General features: G+C 43.6%; 2 protein-coding genes across 6 annotated transcripts in view; one reads left to right on the top strand and one right to left on the bottom strand.

The window, feature by feature from the left end:
* Window positions 1–2,985: 2,985 nt before the first annotated feature.
* Window positions 2,986–5,720, bottom strand: HMGB2 (high mobility group box 2). Of its 2 annotated transcripts, none has more exons than XM_079771737.1 (5): window positions 5,582–5,705; window positions 4,836–5,020; window positions 4,413–4,558; window positions 4,154–4,328; window positions 2,986–3,609 (listed from the first exon to the last, which is right to left on the bottom strand). In XM_079771737.1, the coding sequence occupies exons 2-5, from the start codon at window positions 4,983–4,985 to the stop codon at window positions 3,454–3,456; spliced, it is 627 nt and encodes a 208-aa protein (XP_079627863.1). In that variant the 5' UTR covers window positions 4,986–5,020; window positions 5,582–5,705; the 3' UTR covers window positions 2,986–3,453. The 2 variants fall into 2 exon arrangements, with proteins under 2 accessions (XP_079627863.1, XP_079627864.1); XM_079771738.1 differs by having other exon boundaries at window positions 2,988–3,609; window positions 4,836–5,004; window positions 5,582–5,720.
* Window positions 5,721–23,123: 17,403 nt separating this feature from the next.
* The window catches only part of SAP30 (Sin3A associated protein 30), a 98,064-nt gene continuing 94,765 nt past the window's right edge, over window positions 23,124–26,422 (top strand). For 2 of the 4 annotated variants that reach the window (XR_013813555.1, XM_079771741.1), the window contains exons 1-3: window positions 23,125–24,095; window positions 25,717–25,842; window positions 26,241–26,339. Coding sequence is in view for 3 of the 4 variants with exons in the window: in XM_079771741.1 (XP_079627867.1) it covers window positions 23,775–24,095; window positions 25,717–25,842; window positions 26,241–26,339 (546 nt within the window). In the remaining variant the exon portion in view is untranslated. Of the gene's footprint in view, window positions 24,096–25,716; window positions 25,843–26,240; window positions 26,340–26,422 lie in introns of all 4 variants that reach the window. The other 2 variants (XM_079771740.1, XM_079771739.1) reach the window with 2 other exon arrangements.

Here is a 26,422-nt window from a genome sequence, read left to right as displayed (position 1 = left end):
GCTTTCTTCTTGCTATTCCCCAAGAAATAAAATCATTGCTGCTTTGTAAAAAACTTTCAGTGGCATATATAGTAATAGAAAGCCAGGCTTAAGATAATGTTCTAGTCATACTATCCTAAGACAAAGCAAACACAAAAGGCACACTGTCATCTGAGCAAGTTTGCAAGTGACTGCTTTGATATGTAAAAGTTCTTAGGATCTTCTAACCCAGCACCCAGTTTCTATAGATTAAAAGATCAGAAGCAGTAGCTATCTAGAAATGAATTTGACCCCTACCTTGGTCCTTGCACCAAAATTAATTCCTGAAGGATCAAATATTGAATCAAATAATTTTTTAAAAGAAAACAAATTTTTATAATATTTGAGTGGGGAAGGCCTCCCACGGCCACTAAATAAATTTGCCTACATAAAAATAAATCTTTGCATGATAAAAGCATCAAAGACAAATAACAAAGACAAAAATATTTACAATGCATGTCACAAAGGGTCATTTTCCTTAATTCCCACAAATTATCAATTAAAAACCAATGAGACAGAAAACCACAGGAAACACAAATGACTCTTAAACAATTATAAGCTAAATTCCTAATAGGAACCATTTTTAATGTGTCAGAGTAGCAAAGATTAAATTTGAGAACTATTATATTGCTGAAATGAGGAAATGGGTAAGCTATTATTCATTGCTGTTGAATATATATTATATATTAGTACAACCTCAGAAAAATTTTGGCAGGCTTCAATAAGGTAAAAGCAGAAGAGCAGTTTCTAGCATAAACCAAGTACAGATTTTAGCTGTCAGAATTAGCAAATTTTAAAATGTACGAACTTTTATTTTTATCTATTTTTTTAAAAATATATTTTTTATTCATTTCAGAGTGGAAGGAAGAGGAAGAGAAACATCTATGATGAGAGAGAATCACCGGATCTGCTGCCTCCCAAGTCCCCCACTGAGGATCGAGCCCACAACCCAGCATGTGCCGTTGACCGGAATTGAACCCGGGACCCTTCAGTTTGGAGGCTGATGCTCTATCCACTGAACCAAACTGGCCAGGGCAAAATGTACAAACTTTTAAATATTTTATAGGATTGTTTGAAGTCACCTACAATGATATTCACAGCAACGTTATTCTTAAAGCAAAAAACAAAAACAAAACGCAAAAACCTAACTTTAGGGAACTGGTTAAATTATATTCAATGGGCTACTATGCAGGTAGTTATTTAAATGACTGTGTATGAACAATCTCTACAATGATGAGAATAAGGGGCATAACATGTATAGTAAGCTTCAATTTATGGAATATTAATATATAGACCTATTATGTTAAAGGATATATTATTGCATTACTGGGATTGCCTCCTGGGAGAATCATGTAGCTGGGAATTAACGACATAAACTATCCAATACATAGCCCTTTCACATTTTGTACCATTATTACCTATTCTATAAAAGTGAAAAAGTGGTCTTCATAAATATACCTCCAAGTACACACTGGTCTGGGATAGAACCTCATTCTAATTACCATTTCAGTACTTTCCAATATAACTACTCCTCTAAGTCACCTAGTCTTGGAAACTTACTGATCTAATCTTTAGAGGGATTTGAAATTTTGATCCATCCTTACAAAATACAAAACATGACTCATCTGAAACCCTGAGCTTATTTTGGAGCAGCTCTTGATCAAGTCATTCTTAACTTGGAAGCATATTTTATGTAGAGAACAGAATGAAAGCAGACACAAAAGCTCCTCAAAAGGTAAAAAAAGGTAACAAGGAACCTGATAAGCCTGACTCATTGACCTAACTATAGACTTAGAAATTAGGGAAACAAGACTTTTACTGTGGTTCAATTTTAAAAACTCCTAAACATTTCTTCTATGTATTGTTTTTTAAAAAATACTTTATAACATTCTCATTTAATCATTAAAACACTGTGAAGTAGGTATTAATCCCAAATTACAAATGGGAGAAGCAAGCTCAGAGGTAAAGTTCATGCAGCTAATATTTGGTAGAACTGGGGAACTGGGATCCAGACCTAGGGATGTCTAAAATATACAGTATTCGCAATTTTTTAGTATTAAGTCACCTGAGAGAAAGTATTTTTTAAAATATAAAATCAGATTTCATTCTATCACCAAAAATCCATTTGAATCTATAACCATTAGGATTACTATTGGGCAATTATAAAGAGGTTTAGTTCTACTTGAGTCCATTTGCTCTGGTCACTATACTAATGCCTCACTTCTAAAACTTTATGAAATAATCCTTACCAAATATTGATTCCACATATAGCATGACAACCAAGGCTCCCATGGTTGGATATGAATTTTGGCTATTTTAAAACTTGATAGGAAACCAAGATTGTCAGGTTTAATTATAAAATTAACATTATTTAGCCAACAGATGGTCAGCTTTCACTAATAGCCTGATAACTACTCAAAATACCTAAATTCAAACATAAACTGCTTCCTCAAATGAACATTTCTCAAAAATCTTCTTTCCCTTGTATAAATCCTAGTGAAATCTAGTCAAATTTGTTATAGATCACAATGCTCATTATCAATTGCTTTCTTGTTACCCAGAATTCTAAAGCTTAAGACCACACTGATTTTTAAAAGATTTAACCCTGGTACTCTACCTTGAGTAGTTCATTATCAGAAAATGTAAAACTTTTTACTAATGATGTTTTAAAATTTGTTTATAGATATAGATTCACTGTACTAGTTCCTCTGCTTCATATTATTAATGTTACCTTTAAGATAAACTGTTAAAAAAATAACAACCCTGAGTTGTGGACAAATTAGCTAATAAAAGAATAGAAATGTCAAAAAAACATTCATTTTGTAAACTGCATACAATTTTAAAGTTCTTTAAATTCCAGATCCGATTTTTAGAGAACACTTTGTAGATGATTTGGGTGTATCTGACTTACTTTTAACCACCAAACACTTCACTAACTCAGGTGTGTGTAAGAACGATGAGGCAGAAATACAATAAAGTTGACAGGGTTCCAGACCCTAAATATTTTAAAAGTGAAAGCTAATTTAGCATATTAAGACAAAGACAAAAGAAATAATATACATAATTTTATTACAAAATTTTTTTTAAAAAACAAAATGCAACAGTCTAGAAAACCCAAAATTTACTATTGATACTAATTCCTATGAGTTTGCTGTGCTACCATACACAAAAAATTAAAGAAACCATTAAATATTTAGAAACATTTAACATCAGAAGCCTTAAAATCTAATTGTATGTAGTAGCCCCTCAAAAAGCTACAACCTGCATTTTTTTATAAAAGTATTTTCTCTACAAAGAATCTTATCAGCTATACAAAAATCTGTACAGTTTTTATACTGAAGCTAATATTGAGCTGCACTTGAATTCACATTCTTAGCAAAACAATTGCCTGAGAGCACACACACATACTCCGCACACATCATTACAGGACAGCCTTTATTCTTCATCTTCATCCTCTTCTTCATCATCATCATCTTCCTCTTCCTCCTCCTCCTCATCTTCTGGTTCGTTTTTCTTCTTTGAGCCAGTTGGCCTGCCAGGGCCCTTCTTTCCCACTTCACTTTTGCCCTTGGCACGGTATGCAGCAATATCCTGAAATATTGTCAAGAGAAGAAAATCAACATCCGGTGTGATTTCTCAACTGAAAACCACTACGTGTAAACAATCTAAGATTATTGACCAATAACCCTGGCAACTGTCTAAAAAATTATTTTTGACAGCATTTGTTCCCTCTAGGCTTTAGGAAGCTTATGATGTAAAACTATGGGGAGGTATGAGATCAAAGTCAATACTTTCACTACTAACATGTATTTACCTCACTTAGCTCCCCCCTCCTTCAACTTCACATTTTTGATGTATCTACAGAAAGTACATTTGGCCCTCCACTTTTTCAAACTAAGAGGCCTATATAACCACAAATGAGTCTCTATGCAGGAACCTACCAGGGCCACAACACTGATTTCAGTCAAAAGAGAGATTTCTCAATTAGTTTGTCTGCCTAAGTTGTACAAAGCACAGCTGACAGCTACTAATACATGATTATCTACACTTCCCAACTTTCAACCACTTACTATCTACTTCTAACATACTTCAGAAAATATCTACCTAATTTTAACCCTGGCTTTAAAAAGTGTACCTTTTCATATTTCTCCTTTAGCTTAGCTGCTTTTTGTTCATACGGTTGCTTATCTTTGGCTGATTGTTCAGACCACATTTCACCCAATTTTTTTGCAGTATCCCCAATGGATAAACCAGGGTGTTCACTTTTGATCTTTGGGCGATGTTCAGAGCAAAACAGGAAGAAGGCAGATCTGAAAGGAAGTAACAGAGTTAATAAACTGAAAAACCAAGGGGCAATTTGAGCGATGTAAAAAAACAAAAACAAAAATACTTACGGAGGCCTTTTAGGAGCATTGGGATCTTTTTTCTTCCCTTTCTTGTCACCTTTGGGGGGGACATAATTTTTCATCTCCCGGTCATAGCGAGCTTTGTCACTCTTTGCCATATCTTCGAACTTTGACTTTTCCTTTGCAGACATGGTCTGTGAGCATGACGAGAGCAGTTAACAACACAGCAAAACTGTAAGCTATACACATCCAAAAGCCCCTCTAAACGGCCCCATTTCCCTTAGCTAACAGCCTTTTGCTTGAGTACTCTTAAGCAGAAACCTAAAGTAATCTGCCGAAAACTCTAAACAGAATAATCGAGCCAGTCATCAGGATAGAGAGCTGAAAGTTACAAGCCAACTCCCCTGCTTCATGTCCTGGCCCCCAAACACACCTGAAAACCCTTAGCTCGCGTCTGTATTCCCGACTCACCTTCCATCTCTCCGAACATTTCTTGGAGAACTCGGAGAAGTTGACGGAAGAGTCGGGGTGCTTCTTCTTGTGCTCTTCCCGGCAGGTCTGCACGAAGAAGGCGTACGAGGACATCTTGCCCCGCGGCTTGTTGGGGTCTCCTTTACCCATGATGACAGACGGCGTCCACCTAGCCGGGCGAAAGCCTGGGGGTGGGCGCCGGCGGGGTTCGGCTTCCCGCCCAAATCCGCGCCCGCCCGCCCGCGTCCCGCCTCGCGAGAGCGGCCGCCCGGGCCCGACTGCCCCGCCGGCCCACCCGCCCTGGGGCCGCGGCGACACCGCTTCCGCCTACACGGTCCTCCGCGGCCCGGCCGCAGCCGTCCCAACCGAGTCTCCGCGCGACCGACCTACGTCGCTCCCGGAGGCCGGAGACGCCGCCGACGACGCCGCCCGCTCCGGGCCCGGGCGCAGGAAGGGAACGCAGCGGGCGCCCTCGAAACCCCTTTACTGACAGAAATGTCCTCCGACTCCCATATCGCGAGCCCCACTCCAAGTTGTCTCGCGGCCGACATTTTAAAAAACTCCCGGAACCGAGCGCGGACGAGCTTCCCGCCCGCCCAAACACAGCCCCTGGCCCTCCGCGGCCCGCACCCGAGATTCCGCGCGCCTCGGAGAACCCCCAGAGCCACAGCGTCCAGGCCGGCGAGAAGGCTGAGGGGAGGGAACAGCGGGCCCCCACACCCCCGGGGCGCAGAGGGGATTCTTGCCTGGTGGTAGGTTTTCCTCAGAGTCCCGCCGAGCGGCCGGGTCCGACCGAGACGCTCCCTCGCTGGGCTCCGGCGTGAACTGGTTTATCGCTAAGCCAATCCTCAGCCTCTTGTTTTGCAGAGTTCTCCGCGCCACCGCAACTTGACGAGCTGCACCGCAGGCCACACCCCGCCTCTGTGATTGGGCCAGGTTATTATTCAAACCCGTGGAAGCCCCGCCCCTTCCCAGCGGAGGTCTCCTATTGGTCGGAATCTCGCCGGGCCCGTCCCCTCATCCCCAGCCTAGCAGGTTCGGTGGGTCGCCCAGGTCGTTAACTCCCAGACCCGTTAGAACCGGTCAGGGGAGGAATGTCCTGCTAGATCCTGATTGGCGGCGGGAAGAGGGTTTGAAAAATGGCGGGCCTGACGCTGACTGGCTAGGGCAGTAAACGGGGGGTGGGGGGAGCGGTTGGCCCGAAAGGGAAAGCCCCGCCAGATTTAAAAATACCGAGTCGCGAGCCTGAGGGTCGTTGGCCAAGGCTGGCGGCCGCGACTCGCTCTGCGGTCGCTGAGGTAACTAGGCAGCCTGCCCTGCGCCTGCTCCGACCGCTTTCCCGGTCCGGAGCCCCTCTGCCCCGTCGGAAGGATAACGGGGGGGAGACTGAGGCGCTAGCCCTGCGCACCGCTTGCCCAGCTCCGCCCGCGGTCGCTGAGGTTGGAGTGCCACTCCGGGAAGACGAGAGCTGGCGGGGAAGCTGGGCCGGGGCGCGGGAGGACAGCGGCGCCCGCCTCCCGGGGGGTGTTACAAACCGACCTGAAAAGTAAGGCGCTTTCCGCCGGCGGACTTTCCCTCGGAAGCTTCCTCCCTCCCTTCCCCCTTTGTCTCGGGTGTCAAATACCGAGAGACAAACCGGGGCGCCTAAGGACTCCGAAGGGGCGGAGGCGGGCGGCTCTCCCCGGGCCCCACCCCGCTCCCCGGACCGGGATTCCCGGCGGCGGCGGCGGCCGCTAGGCTGGGGCGCGACCACCCGAGCGCGGCGCGGCCAGGAGGTCCTGGTGACCTCCGCACCTTCGGCTGGGCCAGCTGTCACCGTGTTACTCCCTGTCTCGTCCCTCTAATGTGATAGTGTGGTGTTGTTTTTTAAAGTTTTTAATATAAAAGATCCATTTGAGAGTCCCATAAAAGCAACATGGATGATGCTCCCCACCCCAATGGCACATACACCCCAAACCGCTGCATTTTAGACCTCCTCCGAGCCCAGGTTCACCCCGTTAGTGCGAGCGCACCGACACGACCTTAACTTGGCGCTTTCTAGTGTCACAAGTTTGACAGTAGGCTATTTCTGTAGTGCATTTCGTTTTGAAGGCTATTTTTTTTTTTTTTTTGGTACCGGCCCATATGTTGCCCTGACAGTTGGTTTTGACAGATTTTGAAGAGTCTTATTTTTCTCAGTAAGTTTGCTGGTGTCTTTGGGGCCTGTGTGCCCCAGCTTCGTTGGTAATCAGTCATCATAATAGACACTCGGAACCAGCAACTGCTAATCTAGGTTTACTAAAGAAAAACTAGGTTCTTTAAAATGTATTTTCCCTGGAAACACATATTAGTGGCACAGTATGCATGTATTTAATGTTTCTGAATTTAAAAATAAATTTGAAAAATGTAATGCATTAGTGATCTGCTTATTGCTACTTCATGTAGTATGATTTAGACAATTTGAATTTTTGTGTGTTTTTATAGCACAATTGGAACTGACCTTATTGGAGAATTAAGTTCATTGCAGATGTAATTAATTAAGATGAGGTCATACTGAATCTAATATAACTGGTGTCCTTATAAATAGGGAAAAATTTAGCACAGATACAGCCATAGAGGTAAGATTATGTGAAAAGACAATGAGAAGGTGGCCATCTACAAGTTAAAGAGAAAGGCCTGGGATAGATCCCTCCCTTACTACCTACAGGTGAAGCCAACCCAGCCAATTTACATTCATTCTTTACTCCATCACAGCAGAGAACAGGAAAACATTTCTATATTTAATCTACTTTTACCGTTGATGCCAAGACTTCACTCTCATGCTGTACTTCCTGACCTAGAAATAACATCGAGATGCACAGTGAAGTGAAAAGTGAAATAAGGTCTACGTGTGATATAGACGGTTGTTGGTTATAGAATAACCCTTTTTAAAAATAAAAATTATATACAGAATCTGGTAGAACAAACAACAAAATCTAATCCCAAATGCAGTTCTGAAAAGATGGATTAAATACACAGGAAGCCTAGTTCACTCTTATGAATTACCTGGCATACAAATGACTAGCAGAGTACTGAAATTCCTATAAAGAGGTAATACTAAAGGTGTTTCTCATTACTTTTCGAATCTTGTTATAGTTCTAAATGGGAAAATAAGATTGTATTTCTAAAACTCAACTTTAGAGCCATTTCTTTTCAGGAACACATCAATTTCATATATACTATAAAATAATTTTTGAAGTTTATTTTTATTAAAATGATGCATCTTTCTAAAGATGATAAAGAGGGAAGTGATTGCTCTTCATTTTTAAAAAGTATAAATCAAAACTAGCAAGGGCTTGTGATTTTGAATAGTTTACTTAATATTTCTAGGCTTTTGATTGAGAAATTATAAAATGACATTTTGGGGAATCTAGTGCCATTCAACTTTTAAATTTATGATTCTATAATTCTGTGAATATGTAATCATATGTGGGGAAATACATATTTTAACTTTTGTAATAATTAAGTGGTCAAGAGATTATAATTAAAATTTTAAAAGATAACTTGGGTTCTAGGAAATTCTTTGGTTATGAACACCAATTAGTTGTGAACCCCGCTACTTCACAACAGTATTTGATTACATAAAAGTTTATAGCTATCCAAATGTAATGAACTATATAGACCAAACTTGATATATACAATATTGCTCTGTTACCTTAGTCTTCTAATAAAATGATCTTACCAGAGTTTTCCCCTTCCTAAATGATACCAATATAGCACTTTATTTGCCAAACTTTGCCAGAGTTCAGCATCTCACAAATTATAACAACGTAAGTATTTAGCAATAAAATAATTATGAATTAGGCTTGAGGCTATTTCCAAAGTAGGTCCCCTATCCTATAAGTGTAAGTAGCTATTCTGTAAACTAATTCATCCATAGCAGTGTCAATCTGGCAGGATTATGTAGAAATAAATGATCTGGGTTTTGCTAGCTATTGAAATTCCTATCACTTATTCAGTCAGTTACCTTAAGAATTTGAACTTTTCATAATCCTAATTTATAAAAACCCTGGGTCCATCACATCCACAACGACCAGTGGCTCGACCAACCAGAAGTCAGTCCTGCAGTCAGCACTGGGTTGCTGTGGCGACCCAGCACTGACTGCTGCGGGGACTGGGAATCAGGTCTGGAAAGAGGCCTGAAGAGAGAAGCAGGGTCTGATCCATAGCCTCTGTGGCAGCTGTTGATCAGCACTTGCCTCTCTCTTTCTTTCCTGGCCTGGCCAGCAGCCACACCTCCATTTCTCTCCAGGCCTCCACCTCTGATCAGGCCCCGTTGATAGGCCCCGAGACGCTGACTGGCATAGAAACCGACCAATCAGAACCAAATCTGGGTAAACTGTGAGGAGCCAATGGCTGCCTAGGAGGCAGAGCTTTTGATGCCAACTGGCATAGAAACCAACCAATCAGAACCAAATTGGTCAGCAGAGGAGGGCAGTTGGGGGTGAGATCAGGCCGTCAGGGGAGGGCAGTTAGGGGTGATCAGGCAGGCAGAGGCAGTTAGGGGCAAGATCAGGCCAGTAGGGAAGGGCAGTTCGGGGCAACCAAGCCAGCAGGGAAGGGCAGTTGGGGGCCATCAGGCCAGCAGGGGTGGGCAGTTGGGGACAATCAGGCCGGCAGGGGAGCAATTTGGTGTTAATCAGACCAGCAGGGGAAAGGTTAGGGGGTCATCATGCTGGCAGGCAGAAGTGGTTAGGGGCAATCAGGCAGGCAGGCAGGCAGGCAAGCAGTTAGGAGCTAGCAGTCCCGTATTGTGAGAGGGATGTCCGACTGCCTGTTTAGGCCCGATCCCAACAGGCAGTCAGACATTTCCCGAGGGGTTCCAGATTGGAGAGGGTACAGGCTGGGCTAAGGAACCCCCCCCCCCCCCGCAGTGTACAAATTTCGTGCACTGGGCTTCTAGTCTGATAATAAAACCAGATAGCAAAATCCTGAGTGAAAGGGAATATTATATATATACTAGAAGCCCAGTGCACAAAATTCATGCATGGGGGGAGGGGGAGTGCGTCCCTCAGCCCAGCCTGCACCCTCTCCAATCTGGGACCACTCGAGGGATGTCCAACTGCCCATTTAGGCCTGATCCCATCTCGGACATCCATCTCACAATCCAGGACTGCTGGCTCCCAACCACTCGCTTGCCTGCCTGATTGCCCCTAACCGCTTCTGCCTGCCAGCCTGATCACCCCTAACCACTCCCCTGCCAGCCTGATTGACGCCTAACTGCCCTCCCCTGCCGGCCTGGTCACCCCTAACTGCCCTCCCCTGTCAGCCTGGTCGCCCCTAACTGCCCTCCCCTGCAGGCCCTGTAACCCCTAACTGCCCTCCCTTGCCAGCCTGGTCACCCCTAACTGCCCTCCCTTGCCAGCCTGGTCACCCCTAACTGCCCTCCTCTGCCAGCCCAGTCACCCCTAACTGCCCTCCCCTGCAGGCCTGGTCACCCCTAACTGCCCTCCCCTGCAGGCCTGGTCCCCCACAACTGCCCTCCTCTGCAGGCCTGGTCCCTCGCAATCCTGCAGGCCTGGTCGCCCCCAACTGCCCTCCTCTGCTGGCCTGGTCACCCATAACTGCCCTCCCTTGCAGGCCTGGTCCCTCCCAACTGCCCTCCCCTGCTGACATGATCACCCACAACTGCCCTCCCCTGCCAGCTATCTTGTTGTGGCCATCTTTTGTCCACATGGGGGCAGCCATCTTGTGTGTTGGAGTGATAGTCAATTTGCATATTACTCTTTTATTAGATAGAATTTGATAACCCCACCACCACCACCACAGAGCAGTAAATAAATTCTCAATAATTATTAACTCATATAGTTAGCCAAAATGTAATATACCTAAGATTAGTTGCACATAAATATTGTTCTCAAGTTGCATAGTTAATATAAAAAACTGAAACCATAACTTTGCACATATAATAGCTTCTCAAAGATGAATCTTAATATTTTTAAGTTGTTTCAAAGACAGTGAGAAGAGTAGGATAAGCACACTGAAGAATTATCAAACAGGCACATCCACTTAGGGGGAGATCCCTGGTCTTGAGGGCTAACTGCATATTCACTTTAGAGTTTCAACTTAGTGATACAGTTAAAAAATGTATTTTTGAATAAATGAAATGAAAATTCCAGGATAAGAAAAAGTAAAAAACCTCTCATCCCACTGGTAGCATTTTTAATGAAAAAAAAAAAAATGGTAAGCAATGTTATTTTGTTTTTCTTCAAAAAACGTTAACTGCCTGGCCAGCGTGGTTCAGTGGTTGAGCATCGACCTATGAATCAGGAGGTCACGGTTTGATTCCCATTCAGGGCACATGCCTGGGTTGTGGGCTCAATCCCCAGTGTGGGGCGTGCAGGAGGCAGCCGATCAATGATTCTCTCATCATTGATGTTTCTATCTCTCTCTCCCTTCATCTCTGAAATCAATAAAAGTATATTTTAAAAAACACACAAAAAGTTAACTAGGTTTTGTGAATCATTATGAACTAAATGTCAACCAAAAAAGTTATTTACTTTCTAAAAGCCTCCACTGCCACAATTGGGGCAGGGCGGGGGTGGGGAGGTGGACAGATTGCAAAATTCATGTTTTAAAATACATTGGAAGGTGCCTCGTTAGCGCAGTAGGTAGCGCGTCAGTCTCATAAAATACATTGGAGTTATACTGAAGCAATCAGAAAATAATCCAAACTAAAATTCCAGACAGGGAAGAGCGCTTCATAGGTATGTTGATCTGGGGGAACAATTTGTACATTTTAGGTACAAGAATCAATCTGACTAGGCCCAAGTATAAGGACTTTTATAAAGGGAAAGAGAATCTACTAAGTTTTTAGCAGTTATGTGGTGTTAACACAATCAGTTGGAAACTAGAGGACACATAAATGAATATAATGATCTATTTTCCACACAGATAGGCTGAATTCTCAGGTGGTATGAGAGGCTAGAGAATTGTGTCAGGAGCCTTTAAAAGACAAAGTGAAATCTAGGGTTTCATCGAACTTTGTAGACAAAAGTCTGGCTGGAGTGAGAGGGTCTGCCAAAAGCACATCATTGGTCTCTTTCTGAAAACATTTGCTGTGTTTTGAAGCTGTGTAGATAGGAATGTGGAGAGACAAGCTTCAAACCCCCAAAGGGCAGAATGAATTTTCTCAGGGCTAAGGTGACAGAGACTGCCAAGACCTCAGTCAAATCCAGTGTGACAGCCCTAGCTGGTTTGGCTCAATGGATAGAGCGTCAGCTTGTGGATTGAAGGGTCCCAGGTTCAATTCCGGTCAAGGACACATGCCTGGGTTGCGGGTTTGAACCCTAATAGGGGGTGTGCAGGAGGCACCCAACCAATGATTCTCATCATTGATGTTTCTCTCTCTCGCTCTCTCTCTCCTTTCCTCTCTGAAATAAATAAATAATGTTAAAAAAAAAAAAAAAAAGCCAGTGTGACACAGGCAGACAATAGTATGGTGAAGGCCTGGGGTAGGGCAGGGGCTGGTAGAGTGGGGAAGCAGGGAGGCTGGGTGGAAGGGGGGTGGAGGGTAGAATGGGGGACATCTGTAACACTATCAATAATTTTTAAAAATTGAAAGTAAAAACAAAAAACCCATGTGACAATGTCTGGAATAGGAATGAGCCAGAGGTGAACTGGATCTTACTAAAACTTTATAACCCAGCCTGGATACATACAGCTCAATCTCTCACTGTTTTGAGATAATCATACCCTTATCCTTCTACCTACTAGAGGGGTTGATTCTGCCTAACAAGGGAAAAATCAAATCTGCTCTAGTAGAAAAGATTATCTGGAGTGTGTCATAATAAAAAATTTGAAAACTAAAGACAGAAAATCTTAGGAACCAAAGGGAAAAGACCTAGTAAACTTTAAAAGCAACACTAAGTCTGAATTCTAATTGTTCAACAGAACTAGGAAATCCAGAAGACCATAGAATGACATCTTTAAATTACTGAAGAAAATAAATGCTAACCTCAAGGTCTATATCCAGGGGAAAAGCTCTCAAGTATTGAGGCAAAATACAGATGTTTTCAGAAAAACAAAAGCTGAGAGAAGTTATTGCTTAAGGAAAATGGTCCTAAATCCTAAGAAAGAAAGAAAGAATACAGGGTAAGTATGTACAATTTAAGAGTATTATTTGTTTAAAACAGCAATAATAATAATGTCCTGTGGGTTTTTATAATGTGAAAATGGAATATATAACAATAGTACAAAAGATAACAGGGATAAGTGGAGTTAAGTTGTTATAAGGGTCTTTCATTGTTCCAAAAGTGATAAAAGTAATAACCTGTATTAAGTTGTAATATGCCTAGCATAATATACTTTGGGGTGTGCAAAAATTTATATTTAGATATGTGCAAAAATTTATCCTCCTATTCATATTTATATTTAGATATGTGCATGTGCAAAAATTTACCCTCCTATTCATAGGATACAAGTCTTAAATTAGTCTATGCTAAAAAAACCAATGACTAATGGCTACTAAGCATATGAAAATTCATGCAACATCACTAATCATTAGGGAAATGCTAATTAAAAAACCCTAATAAGCAATAAGATACCACTTGGTGCCCACTAGAATGGCCATAATCAAAAAGAAAAAAGCAAGTATTGTTGAAGATGTGGTAAAATTGGAACACATACATCTCTAGTGGTAAGGTAAAATGATAGTTACTATAGAAAACAGTTTGGTAGTTTCTCAAAATTTAAATATACATTTACCCACTAGGAGATTCCACTCCTAGGCATCTACCCAAGATAAATGAAAACCTAAGTTCACACACACACTCTTAAAAATGTGTATGCTGGTTGTTTTTTTTAAGACTATGACATTTTTTCACTTGCAGAGCACTGTATTCAAAATAGTCAAGAACAATTTAGCCCTTAACAATGAAAGCCGAAGAATACAATACGATTCCGAAAATAAAGGAATCATTTGAGAGGAAGTGAGTATAACTTACCTATTTTTAAAAAGTTGAGTCATCTTTTTGTTATGCTTCATGCTATAAGCTTCTGCATTGTACTCATAGATCCACCAGTTCCTGTCTTCAATAATTGCTTTGTAACGATATTGTTGAGATCAGGCTCAAACTCAAGCCTATGACCTAAGAACTCTAATGGCACATATTTAAAGTCTTTGTATCACCATTTCCCTCTTTTGGGCCATTCTCCAGAAGCTCTTCGTATAGAGCAAGTAACTCACTTGAGGAGTGTGACCGGCAGCCAAACTGCATGTTTCCTCAGATAGCCACATATGTACTCTGCTCAGAATGCAGCAAGTACTAGTATATCTTCTCTGATTTTCCTGAACTGGGCTGTGTTTGCCACGTCTCTCCTCATCCTGTAAAACTGTTGCTGACAGCCAGCAGCTAAGTCAATTTCAGGGAAGAAGAAGCATTTTGATACAGAAAACAATTCCAGGCACATTTGAGGATTATTCTTAGCAAGATCATGAAGAATAGGCGGAAGGAATAATGACAAGTGATGGGGCTGTGACAGAGTGGAAATTACTAGTTAACTGCTGGTTATGATAGAGCATAACCAACCCTTGTGAATGAGGCCAAAGAGACTTGACTGCCTGGAAATAGTTGTCATGACCCTCTCTTGGCCATTTCATCTATCCTGTTAACAAATATAGTTACCTTATCTAACATTGAGACTTCCTACTTCTGCAACGCATCTTCTATGAGGACTGCGAGGTAAAGGTGCGCATGTGCTCTGTAAGTATCAGCAACTGCAAGCAAATGTGCTCCCTGTCCATAGCTAAGATTAACGACTGATAAAACTTCAATATGAAATTCCCAAACCTTTCACATGGTACTCAGTCTCTGAGAAGGAAACTGCAAGGATTACTTGCAAATATTTTTCTAATATCCTCAGAAACTCTGTGTTATTGAGGATAACTGGGATGTTAGGTCGGATGAAGAGTTCCAAGCAGTGGATACAGCTGATCATACAAGTAAGGCAGCAACAGAGAGATCATTTCTCCAAGTCTTGGGAACATGGAATCTAATAAAGGAAATTATAAGATCTGGTCCGTTCTGTGAGCAGTCAATTCAGTCAGATTTCACTTGCAAGTGGGCCCAGGCCGACTGCTTCAAGTGAGTAAATTTCTACTTCAGTCTTAGCAGGGAATGTGTGCTGGCTACCTTCTGGTGTAAGTGATATACTTCCTTGTTGGGGATAGTTTTTCGGAACTACCAGTTTAGCGCGAAGATCAGAACACGTTTGCTCACTCCACTTGCAAAAGCGGGTTACTTCTTGGGCTGAGGAAGGCTCTATGTCTATGGTTAAAGAGGAGGGAAGGAAGGACATGCAGAACAATGTTGTTGTGCTTGCTAGTGCTATCTTTATGTACTGGCGTGAATTCCTGAATTGAACATTGGGGACTAAAGAAAAGTGTCCTGGCACTAATGACTTGGCCGGGCCTACCAGAGAACAGGCCTTAGGTAACCTGATGTCACTATGCTGATTTTCTATCTAGCCAATGACAGTTTAAAATTTGGTAATGACTGAAAATTGCAAATTCTGGTATAAACACTCATGACATATTTATACTTTATTCCCTAAATTTTGTCACAATGCTTAGTAGTTTGACTGTATTTAAAAATATGTTCACAAACAACATGAGATTTTCAGATGTACTTTAAAAAATATCTATATTTAAAACCTAGAATTCTGTTAGACTAAAAAATACACTTAAGCATAATTGAAGATTGGACTAATTAATAAAGACAGAGAAGTATTTACACCTTGGAGGACAAGCTAAAAGGTTAAAGGACAGTAAGTTTACTTTGTTAAACTTCAACAGAAATTCTAGGAATTTCTGAAACAAATTCTCTGGACAATGACAGCAGAATTCTGTCTATTCAGTAATCTCTAAGCTTATCGCATTCCTACTTTGGGTGATTGTTGTTGTTTTTTTGGGTGGGGAGAGCCTTGTCTTCAGGATCTTGGTAATGGAGTAAATGTAGCCCTAGAATCTAAGTCTGCTCTCCCTGCTGAGTATGAGATCAAAAACAAGTATATTTTCAATATCTCAAAACTGAAGTCAATGAAATAACTCCATACAAGTGTAAGATACTCTTAGTGTAGACGCAATTTAACCAAAAGAATCTATTTCTCAAGGTTTTCTCCTACATGAAGTCCCTCTAGTAAGTTATATTAGAACCTGAAGATGAATCTAGAACCACTATGAAGGTTCTAGATTCATCTTCAGGTTCTAATATAACTTACTAGAGGCCCAGTGCACAGATTTTGTGCACCAGTGGGGTCCCTCAGCCTGGCCTGCGGGGATCGGGCTGAAACCGGCTCTCGGACATTGCCTGAGGGGTCCCGGATTGTGAGAGGGTACAGGCCAGGCCGAGGGACCCCACCGGTACACGATCGGGGCCAGGCAGGGACCGTGGAGGGTTCCACGGTGTGTCTGGCCTGTCTTGCACAGTCCCGATCGGCCAGAACCCAACAGCAAGCTAACCTACCGGTTGGAGCGTCTGCCCCCTGGTGGTCAGTGCCCATCATAGGGACTGGTGGAACAGTCGAACAGTCGGACACTTAGCATATTAGGCTTTCATTATATAGGATTGTCTTCCACTTCCAGTGTTGCTTCTCACCCTGCATACCCCTCACCACTGCAGCATCCTATAATACAATATTCATAAAAACATTTAATTCTACTAATCTCCAAAATGTCTATTTTGTCTAAAGCAAGTGAGAGAAAGACACTGAAAAACATGCATGCTGTTTTATGACAGAAGAGCTGAGCAAAGGATAAGACAGGCATGATAGGTAGGGAAGTGATAGTGATAAGCAAGGGAAGATTATGGGGCAGGTTGTACAAAGGGATGGTATATGGAGCAAGACCTTAGATTTTAAAAATTATATTGCTAATGCCATTTGCATTAACAATAGAGTCTGAAAAAATACCATTTAACAAACATAGTGTCTGCTTTGTGCCAGGCACTGTTCTAAGTGCTCTAAAAATATTAGCCCATTTAATCCTCCTAATAATGCTAATGAGATAGACATACTATTTCATATTGTAGAGGAAGTCACAGAAGCAAAGAGAATAAATTACTTGCCCATGGTCACATTATCAGTCAGTATCCAGTCAGAAAAAGAAAAACCACTTTGGTTATTTCAGAGGGAATATTACTTCTATTATTGAGGGAATCCTTACAGAAGGGCTGGAGGAGCAAGAAGGGGTGGGGGAGGTATTGTTATCCAGAGGTAACTACCAGAAGAGCTACTATTCTAGCACTGGGGGAACAAAAGAGAAAGTAGTGTTATCCAAAATGCTGTCCTTCTGAGCTTTTGGAACACAACTGCTGCAGGATTAGAACTATCTCTGCGGCTGCTTCGCCGGAAGCCAGCCGACTTCAGCAGGCCCCCCACTCCGAGAGCCAGAGGAGAGAAGCACAGTGCTGCTGAGGCGTCTGGAGCCTGAAGAAGAAAAACGCTTCTAGCCTCCTCTTGCCTTTTAATCTCCCATTAGCAGAACTGAACGTGACACCAACTGGCAAGTGAATCTGGGAAATGTCTCTTTTAGAATTCCAGTACCCTTGCAACACAGAGGAGAGAGTAGAAGGAGAAAAGAGCTGAGAGACAACAGACAAATAACAAGCACAGTTTAACAACTGGCACGTGGCAGAGTTAATTCTCAAGCATCTGGCTCCTGAGTCCATGTTCTTAACTACTACAGACGATGCTGTGACACTATGATATACTGTAACAAGAGTATTTCATACATTTAAAAGTTAATGTCTTATCATAAATGTGGGTTAGCAGCAAAAAAGTTGTAGGAATTGTATTAATTGAATGGTCCACAAATATTCAGCAAGTTCCTACTTTGTGCCAGGCACTGTTCTACTAGAAATACAATAATGGGGAAATTTTTTAAAAAAGAGAGGAGAGGTCTCTTTTCTCCCTTTTTCAGGTTGAACAAAATTGCCTGGGAAGAATTCAGATTGGCTTGGCTTGAATCATGTGCCCAACCATTGAACTGACACATAGCTGAGGGGTGGGTATGTGGAAATAACCTAGTGGAAATGCCCACTATAACCCTGAGACAAGGATTTGAGTGCAGGTAGTTTATCTGGAGGATTCAGGAAACACCGGTAGGAGGTGGGGACATGAGACAAAGAAGGGAAGGCAGTAAATAAAGGGTGCCTTACTAAGCCAGCTGCCACTAGTAATGACGAGTGTAATCCCACTGGAAAATTCAGGGAAATAGTATGAAATACATGCCTCAAAGTTATCCCATGTGAGGGGCAAAATGGTTTCTGTATAATATTGCATACGGGATGCTGAGATGGGAGGTTGATAATTCTCAAGCACTTCCAAATTGCCCTAATTACACTGGGTAGGACTTTCTTCCACCTTTGGAATGCAAAGGGACGCAGATTCCTGCAGCTGAACTCTGCCCTAGAACATTAAAGTGGTAAAAAGCCAGAGAGGTATAGGAAGGGATTTAGAGGGCCTACTATTTACCAGATAAAAATTTATTCTCTAAAGAGTTATGATTTCCAAATATTTCGTGCCTGTGAAAGAGTTTTATAAAGTAGAAAGTATAATACAAAGAGTTATGTAGAAGTTTCTTAAAGGCAGGGAGTATCATGTTTTATATCTCTCATAGGACCTCGTACAATGATATACTAATGTCATTGGCACAAATATTTACTGAGTGAATTTGTCAATTTAATTAACACCTAAACATGTTTTCTAAGTTTAAAAAGGTAGAATTATTTTTAAACGTTCATTAAAATCCATAACTCATTTATGCTAACTTCTGAAAGATTTTTTTTTATCTGTTTCAGGAATTTTAAGTAGCATGGTCTTGTTCTATTCCTTCTATCCTATTTCTTAAATCTAGACCATTGCAGTATTCCACTGTGTAAATGTAACAGAGAAGGAACTCTTACCCTTTGCAATAGCAGGGATGGATCTGGAGATTATGATGCTAAGCAAAATACCAGTAAACCAGTCAGAGAAAGACAAATACCATATGATCTCACTTACATGTGGAATCTAATTAACAAAATAAACTGATGGAAAAAATAGGACCAGAGGCATATCTCAGAGGGGAGGAGGGGAAGGGTGACTAGAAGAGAATAGCCAAAGAACATAGTGTATGCATAGCCCATGGACACAGAAAACAATGGGGTGAAGGTGGGTGGCTGGCTGGGGGGAGGGGAGCAATGGGAGGAGGAAATGGACATCTGTAATAGCATCAACAATAAAAAAATATAGACCATTGGACCATTGTAGACAATTGTTAATTGCTTGTCCAATAATCATTCTCTCCTTCCTTCTTACTGTAAAAAATACCTTGATTAGAAGTTATTGATAGATTATTGCTGGTTCAAACCAATCCTGAGTAGCATGAGGGAAAAGCAAGAAAATCATAGGTACCATCCTTGACATTATTGAACTACAGAAGCAATATAAGGAACCATCTTGCCTCAGCCTTCTTATTGTCAGAAAAATAAACTAATAATACTGTTAAATAGGTATTCTGTTCTATGCAGTCAGTGATTCATAACTTTTTTAAAATATATTTTATTGATTTTTTACAGAGAGGAAGGGAAAGAGATAGAGAGCTAGAAACATCGATCAGCTGCCTCCTGCACACCCCTCACCCAGGATGTGCCCACAACCAAGGTACATGCCCTTGGCTGGAATCAAACCCGGGACCCTTCAGTCCGCAGGCCGACGCTCTATCCACTGAGCCAAACCGGTCATAACTTTTTAAATAGCATTTTCCTCCTTTTGGGTAGCAATGCCAAGACAAAGTCATTTTATTTTTGGAGTAAATTATTTAAGATAGTAACTCACCAGAAAAAAACCAAACAGTAAGCGTTGCCTAGCTGGTGTGGCTCAGTGGATTGAGCGTTGTCCCATGGACCAAGAGGTCCCGGGTTCCATTCTGGATCAGGGCACATGCCCAGGTTGTGGGCTCAATCCCAGTAGGGGGCATGCAGGAGGCAGCCAATAGATGTGTCTCTTGTCATCGATGTTTCTCTCTCTCTTCCTCTTTTCCTCTCTATCTAAAAATCAATAAAAACATATATATTTTTTTAAGTGTTTGGCCACACTGGTTTTAATTCTGAATTTCCCTCTGGCGAAGGAAAGATCACAGTGTTCCTCACAGCTCTCTATCTGTGCTTTCCTCTTCAATATTCACTTTGCTATTTTAAAACATCTAAAGAAGATTAGTAGGGCTCTATCACTGAAAAAGTAGTAGAGATGATGACCTTTCAAATACAAGTTATTTGAATCTCTCTACTATCCTTTGGCCTCCCTTCTGAGAGATGACCACAACCCTGAAGTTGGAGTGTATCCATCCTGTCCATATGTTCTCATATTTACCATTTAAGAAAATCTATATATTGCCCTAACCGGTTTGGCTCAGTGGATAGAGCCTCAGCCTGCAGACTGAAGTTCCCAGGTTCGATTCCGGTCAAGGGCATGTACCTTGGTTGCCGGCACATCCCCAGAGGGGGATGTGCAGGAGGCAGCTGATCCATGTTTCTATATTTCTCTGTCACTGATGTTTCTAACTCTCTATCCCTCTTCCCTTCCTCTCTGTAAAAAATCAATAAAATAATATTTTTAAAAAAAGAAAAGAAAATCCTACCTAATAATAGACAAATATGCAAATTGACCATACCTTCGCTATGCCCACGACTGGCCAGGAGGCGTGGGGGGGGGCGGGACTCGGGGTGGCCGGGGTGGCCGATTGGGCCGGCGGGACGCTGAGCTTGCATCGCCAGCAGCGGCGTGAGCTCAGCGTCTGCGCCATGGCTGTGCTGCGACACAGAAGGGGCCTCTGGGGCAGCGAGCTCACGTCCTGCCGCAGACCATCAAAAGTGGGGGAGCTGGGTGCCTGTCCGCTGGTGCACCAGAGGACAGGCACCCAGCTCCCCTGCGATTAAAAGCGAAAGAGTGGGAGCTGGGTGCCTGTCCACTCCGGCACCAGGCCTTTCAGAAGCCTCCGCCACGCCGGAGGCTTCTGAAAGGCCTGGTGCACCAGCAGACAGGCACCCAGCTCCCCCGTGATCAAAAGCGAAAGCGTGTAGGGGACCCTACACGTGCATGATTTAATCATGCACTGGGCCTCTAGTCTATATATAAAACCCTAATATGCAAATAGACTGAATGGCGGAACAACCAAACAACTGATTGCTATAACGTGCGCTAAGCACCAGGCGGTGCATGCGGAACATGGCGGGCATCGGCAGCAGGCAACAGAGCATGGAACATGGTGGGCGTCAGCCACGGCGGGATGGTGGAACAGATGAATGGGGGCGCCAGACCAAGGCGGGGCACTGGTCACTGTCATCACATTGAGCCTCTGGTAGTTACTGAAATTCTTTGCTCCCATGGGCTGTAGTCCCACCTGGCGCTCACACCTGCTGCCGGTACGCTGCCGGTGCTGGCCCCACTCGCACCCGCAGCCAGCGCCAGAGCCGCTGCTTGCACCTGCTGCCGGTGCCAGTGCTGATTGCTTGGCGCTATCAGCGGGTGCTAGCGGTGGCTGCCAGCCCCAATCGCCCCTGAGGGCTTCTCCATCTTCCCCTGCTCCTGAGGGGCGATCGGGGTAGCAGCCCCCGCTCACACCTGCTGCTGGCACCAGCCCCAGTGGCTCCATGCCAGAGCAGCTGCAGTGGCGGGAGCGGGGGCTGCCAGCGGACAGGTGACAGGGCCAGGTGGGGCTGTGGAGGATGGGCTGAGACCTGCCCCTGTGCCCACCACAGCCTCACGGTTCCTTTCAAGGTGCACAAATTCATGCACTGGGCCCCTAGTATATCCATAAACAAGGTAGTATTATTCTGTGTTTTAACACTTTAAGCCAGCCTTATCTAATGCAAATATGTCAGCCATGTGTGTAGCTTTATGTGTTCTAGTAGCCCCATTAAAAACAGGTAAAATTTACTTTGATATTTTATTTAAACCAATGTATCAAAAATACGACCATTTCAACATGTAATCAACATAAAAATTGTTAATGAGCTATTCAATATTCCGTGTTTTAAATTTCTGCTACTGTCTTTGAAATCCCACTAGTAGTTGATACTTACAGCATATTTCAATTCCAACGCTGAATTTAGATTTCATAAAGTTTAAGTTGAAAAAATAGACTCATATATTCTGGTTGTTCCACACATACTTAAAAGTTTTCAGTAACTGAAATCAGTTTTTAAAATTTAAAATAAACATTAAATTAACAGTTCAACTTTTCAGTTGCAATAACCATATTTCAAGTGTTCAATAGCCACAATATGCAGATTGAAAAGATAACACAAGGCACTTACCATTTCGCATCTTTCTTTTGACTGTTCAATTTATGTAATATTTTAATTCTTTTGTTTTCCTTTGCCATATCGTAGAACGGAAGCACACAGAATGGATGGCTTTGAATTTCAGGACAGAAGACATTTACATTTTAAAAAAAAAATCACTAAATTTACTCAGGAAGTCTAAGTGAATTTTCAAAAACAACACCACCAAAACCCTGTTGGTTTGTATTTTCTTTAAACAATGGGATTTTTAAACAAGATATATTTACTGATTAGGACATGCAGTAACTAGCAAACGTGCAGCTTTTGTATTTGCCACTCCCATCCTTCTCCCCGGCTCTCCACAAGCACGCGCCCACATGCACGCACGCACAACCGTGTACACATACACACAAACACCGCCAACACGCGCGTGCGACAACCCAGGAAACGCGGTTTCTTTCTCCCCTGCAGAAACTTTCTGAGGAGCCCTCAAACTAACTCGGTATTGGTAGGGTTCCACGTTCCCTTTTTAAAAACATTAGACTCCGCCCTCTCCAGGTTCATTCCAGGAGAAATGAAAAAGATTGGGGGTGGCGGCGAAAATAAGGCCTGTTATAGTCAACTAGTCAGTAGCTCCACCTCAGGAAGCCGCAGACTTTGTGAGCCCAAGAATAAAACGCGTTCCTTGCAGGGACATGCAAAAAATTTCGAAACGGCCTTCTGCCCAGGCATTTGTGAGGAGCCTGCCCCTAAGCAGGCGTTCTTAAGTCGCGTCAATGAATGGGACGGCTATTCAGCCCCGGTGTTTGCTGCGGAACCTCCCGGACCCGCAAAGCGCCAGCTAGCCTGAGTTGTCTTTGGTTTGGGTTTCCCACAAAAGCGTGGTCACACCAAAAACTCTTTTTATCACAAATACGATAACGACCCCGAAACTTTTTCCAGCACCCTCACTCTCCTCCTCCCCTGCCCCCCTCCTTTTGCACTTCGCTTCCGGAGTTGAGTGACCTCGTCGTCTAGAATGCCAACTCTGCAAAATTCCAGGAGCTAAACAACCAACCAACCAACCAACCTCCCCCAAGGGCTTAGAAACTGGAAAACGTAGCACACCCCCACAACACGCCCCTGTTTTCCCCGAGGTTTAAAAAAATAATAAAAAGTCCGGCCCATTGCGGCGCAATGCATGCTAGGATAAGTAGTTCCTCCCACCCGCGTGGCGCGGGATCCGGACAGAGTTTAGGTCGACTGCCCAGAAGAGTACTACAGTTCCCGCCGTGCCTTGAGGTAGAATGGAAGGGGCGGGGCGGTGGAGGGCTTATTGCGCTTGCGCTGGTCCAAGGGCCGGAGGGAGGCGGAGACGCAGCGGTCCAACTGCTGTAGAGTCTCCATGTGACAGGGAGCTGGGTTTCAGCTCCTGGCGCCGCCCGACTCTGGTTCCCGACCCTAAGCACTGTCCACTGTCCGGAGCCCGCAGACCCCAGCAGGCGGGAGGCGCCCGGTGTTTGGCTGTGCCGCCAAAGGACTCGGGGTGCAGAGTGAATTGCCGCCGCCAGGCCAGGTGCGAGCGACCCCGCCGAGACCCCGGAGTATCCGGAGCCAGGCGGAGCGGCGAGGCGGAGCGGGGATTTCTGTGGGCGCCGGCGCCCCGGAGCGCGGAGGCATGAACGGCTTCACGCCGGAGGAGATGAGCCGCAGCGGGGACGCGGCGGCTGCAGTGGCCGCGGTGGTCGCTGCGGCCGCCGCCGCCGCCGCCGCTTCGGCCGGGAACGGGGCCGGAGCGGGTGCAGGAACTGAGGTGCCGGGCGCCGGGGCAGTCTCGGCGGCTGGGCCCCCAGGAGCGGCCGGGCCGGGCCCCGGACAGCTGTGCTGTCTGCGGGAGGACGGGGAGCGGTGCGGCCGGGCGGCAGGCAACGCCAGCTTCAGCAAGAGGATCCAGAAGAGCATCTCCCAGAAGAAGGTGAAGATAGAGCTGGACAAGAGCGTAAGTGACGGCGGGACGGCCCGGCCCTGCCCGCCCCCTTGGGGGCCCGGGGGCGGTTCACCCTGGGGCGGTCGGGCCGGGCATTCCGAGCTCCCCCGGACCTGTCAGCAGCGCACACCCGTTGTGGGGGTCTCTGGTAGGAAGCAAACCGCAAAGTCGCAGCAACTCCGGCCGCCACTCCCGAAAGACACGCACTCGCACGCGGCGCTTCCTCGCCCCCGCAGCCTCCCACAACCCGCCCCCCGCGTCCTTCCCGCTCCCCGTCTTCTCCCTCCCCCCTTCGCGGAGAACTGGAAACGAAACAAAGGGAACCGGCGCTCGGAGGGAGGGCCTGGAGTAGTCTTCTTGTAGCCCCGCTGCTCCTTTTTGGAATGGAGGCGCCTTTGTTGTGCTGCCCCGAGCTGGCGTTTGGCCCCAGGGAGTAGGTTCCCGGGTCTCGGGAGTAGGTTCCCGGGTCTCGGGAAAGGGGGATCCTGCAAGGACCTGACGCTGCAGTCGAGGAAGATCCCGCTTCCTGTCCCCCTGAGTGCACAGAGAGAGGGTAGCCGAGCGCCCCCTGCTCTGCGGGGAGCCGGGGTTGGGAACGGAGGCGGCGGTGTCCGCCTCTGGGGCAGCTGCTCCCAGCGTGGGGAGCCCGTAGTCTCCGTGGCTGTGCCCTGCCATCAGGATTTCCTTTAACGTCCTTTCTGCACGTCTGTTACTTCGACCATCTGTGTCGATGAGACTTTTAGAAACAACCATTGCCACTTTCCGGAGCTCTGGCAGGCAGTACATTAAGAACAAGAGGTCAGAATCTAGCACGCTTCCTGCTCATTTTTAACTTGCACTTAGCAAAAAAGTTCATGTAAGAAGCCTGTTAGCTCAGTCCTTTATTGTTTGTTTGTTTGTTTTTTAAAGAAGTAGCTGTTACTGTATGAAGCCCAGGATTTCACATGTTGGTATACAGCTCTCAAAACTATATGTAATTAACATTTTGGAAGGTTTGTGATACCTTCTGCTTGTTTAAACGGTTCTTCAGTCATGTTCATGAGAAACTTTTTATTAGGTACACTCGAATAATTTCCCATTGCTTTGGTTGGGGAAACGTATTACAGGTAAATACATTTAATACTCAGGAAACTTTATCATTTCAAATCTAAATATAGTTATTGTGAAAATCAATAGCTCATTTGTAAAAAGGAATAGTTTTATATTTGAAGTATTAAATTAGAAAGAAAGGTTAGGAAACATATATTATGCTACTAACATATGCTCTTTAAATAGAGAAAGTACTATCAAATAGCAAAATCGTGGGAAACATCATTATTCCCCTTGTTAGCAAAACATCATGATTTAACTCATCTAGTTGAAACTCACTGACAAAGTCTAGGGGGGTGGAATTTCTCCTTCTTTCTTCCTTCCTGACGGTCACCCCTCCCCACTCCACTTCCCAAGCCTCTTAACAGTATGGCCAGACATGCATGTTTTAACTGTGTGCAGGACTTTAGAAAAAAAAAATTCCCTTAACAATGCCGTTTTGACTGTTGTTTTTTAAATGATTCACTGTGGTCTATGTATTTTACTAATACATAGATGTATTTTACTGTAATTCTAAATAGTATGTGAAACTTTTCTGTTTCAGGTAAGGCATCTTTACATTTGTGATTATCATAAAAATTTAATTCAGAGTGTTCGAAACAGAAGAAAGAGAAAAGGGAGTGATGATGATGGAGGAGATTCACCAGTTCAAGATATTGATACTCCTGAGGTAAAGGAAAGTTTTTACATGTTAAATGTAAATCCTAAGTAGTCCATTCTGAAACTTATATAAAAAAGATATGAACACATTTGAAAAGTACTTAAAACATTTGAAAAATCTGGAAATGAAAGCAAAATTAAATATAGCCAGTTAACGCACAGTTACACAATTTGACTTGTTATATTTTTAATTGTCAATTCTTATAGTTCTGTGGTCTTACTTTTTCCCCCTAAACAGTTTTTAGTATTTATCCTCAAAAGATTAAAATGTTTATTGCATTTATCGTTTTGATTCTATAAAATAATAGAGTGAAAATTTTATTGTGCAGTAATTGAAATGTTATGCATATCAAAGATAAGTTTATAACAAATTGCTTGAACTAATTCATATATGTTAATTTTTTCTAGGTTGATTTATACCAATTACAAGTAAATACACTTAGGAGATACAAAAGACACTTCAAACTACCAACCAGACCAGGACTTAATAAAGCACAACTTGTTGAGGTATTTATGAGTTTTAAACTATTTAAAACTTTAAAGGACTCTGTTCATACAAAAAAGGAGTCATTACATGCTAATGAAATTGT

This window comes from Cnephaeus nilssonii (assembly GCF_951640355.1).
Source record: "Cnephaeus nilssonii genome assembly, chromosome: 5".
NCBI lineage: Eukaryota > Metazoa > Chordata > Mammalia > Chiroptera > Vespertilionidae > Cnephaeus > Cnephaeus nilssonii.
Note: the sequence above shows the minus strand (reverse complement) of the source record. Positions and strands in the feature narration are given on the sequence as shown.

What these genes read in the sequence shown, in the direction of transcription:
- HMGB2 (XM_079771738.1), bottom strand. Translation starts at nt 4,985, where the DNA reads ATGGGTAAAGGAGACCCCAACAAGCCGCGGGGCAAGATGTCCTCGTAC. An exon ending in AATGTTCGGAGAGATGGAAG is followed by an intron (nt 4,559 to 4,835) that starts GTGAGTCGGGAA and finishes TCATGCTCACAG; the next exon opens with ACCATGTCTGCAAAGGAAAA. An exon ending in AATGCTCCTAAAAGGCCTCC is followed by an intron (nt 4,329 to 4,412) that starts GTAAGTATTTTT and finishes ACTTCCTTTCAG; the next exon opens with ATCTGCCTTCTTCCTGTTTT.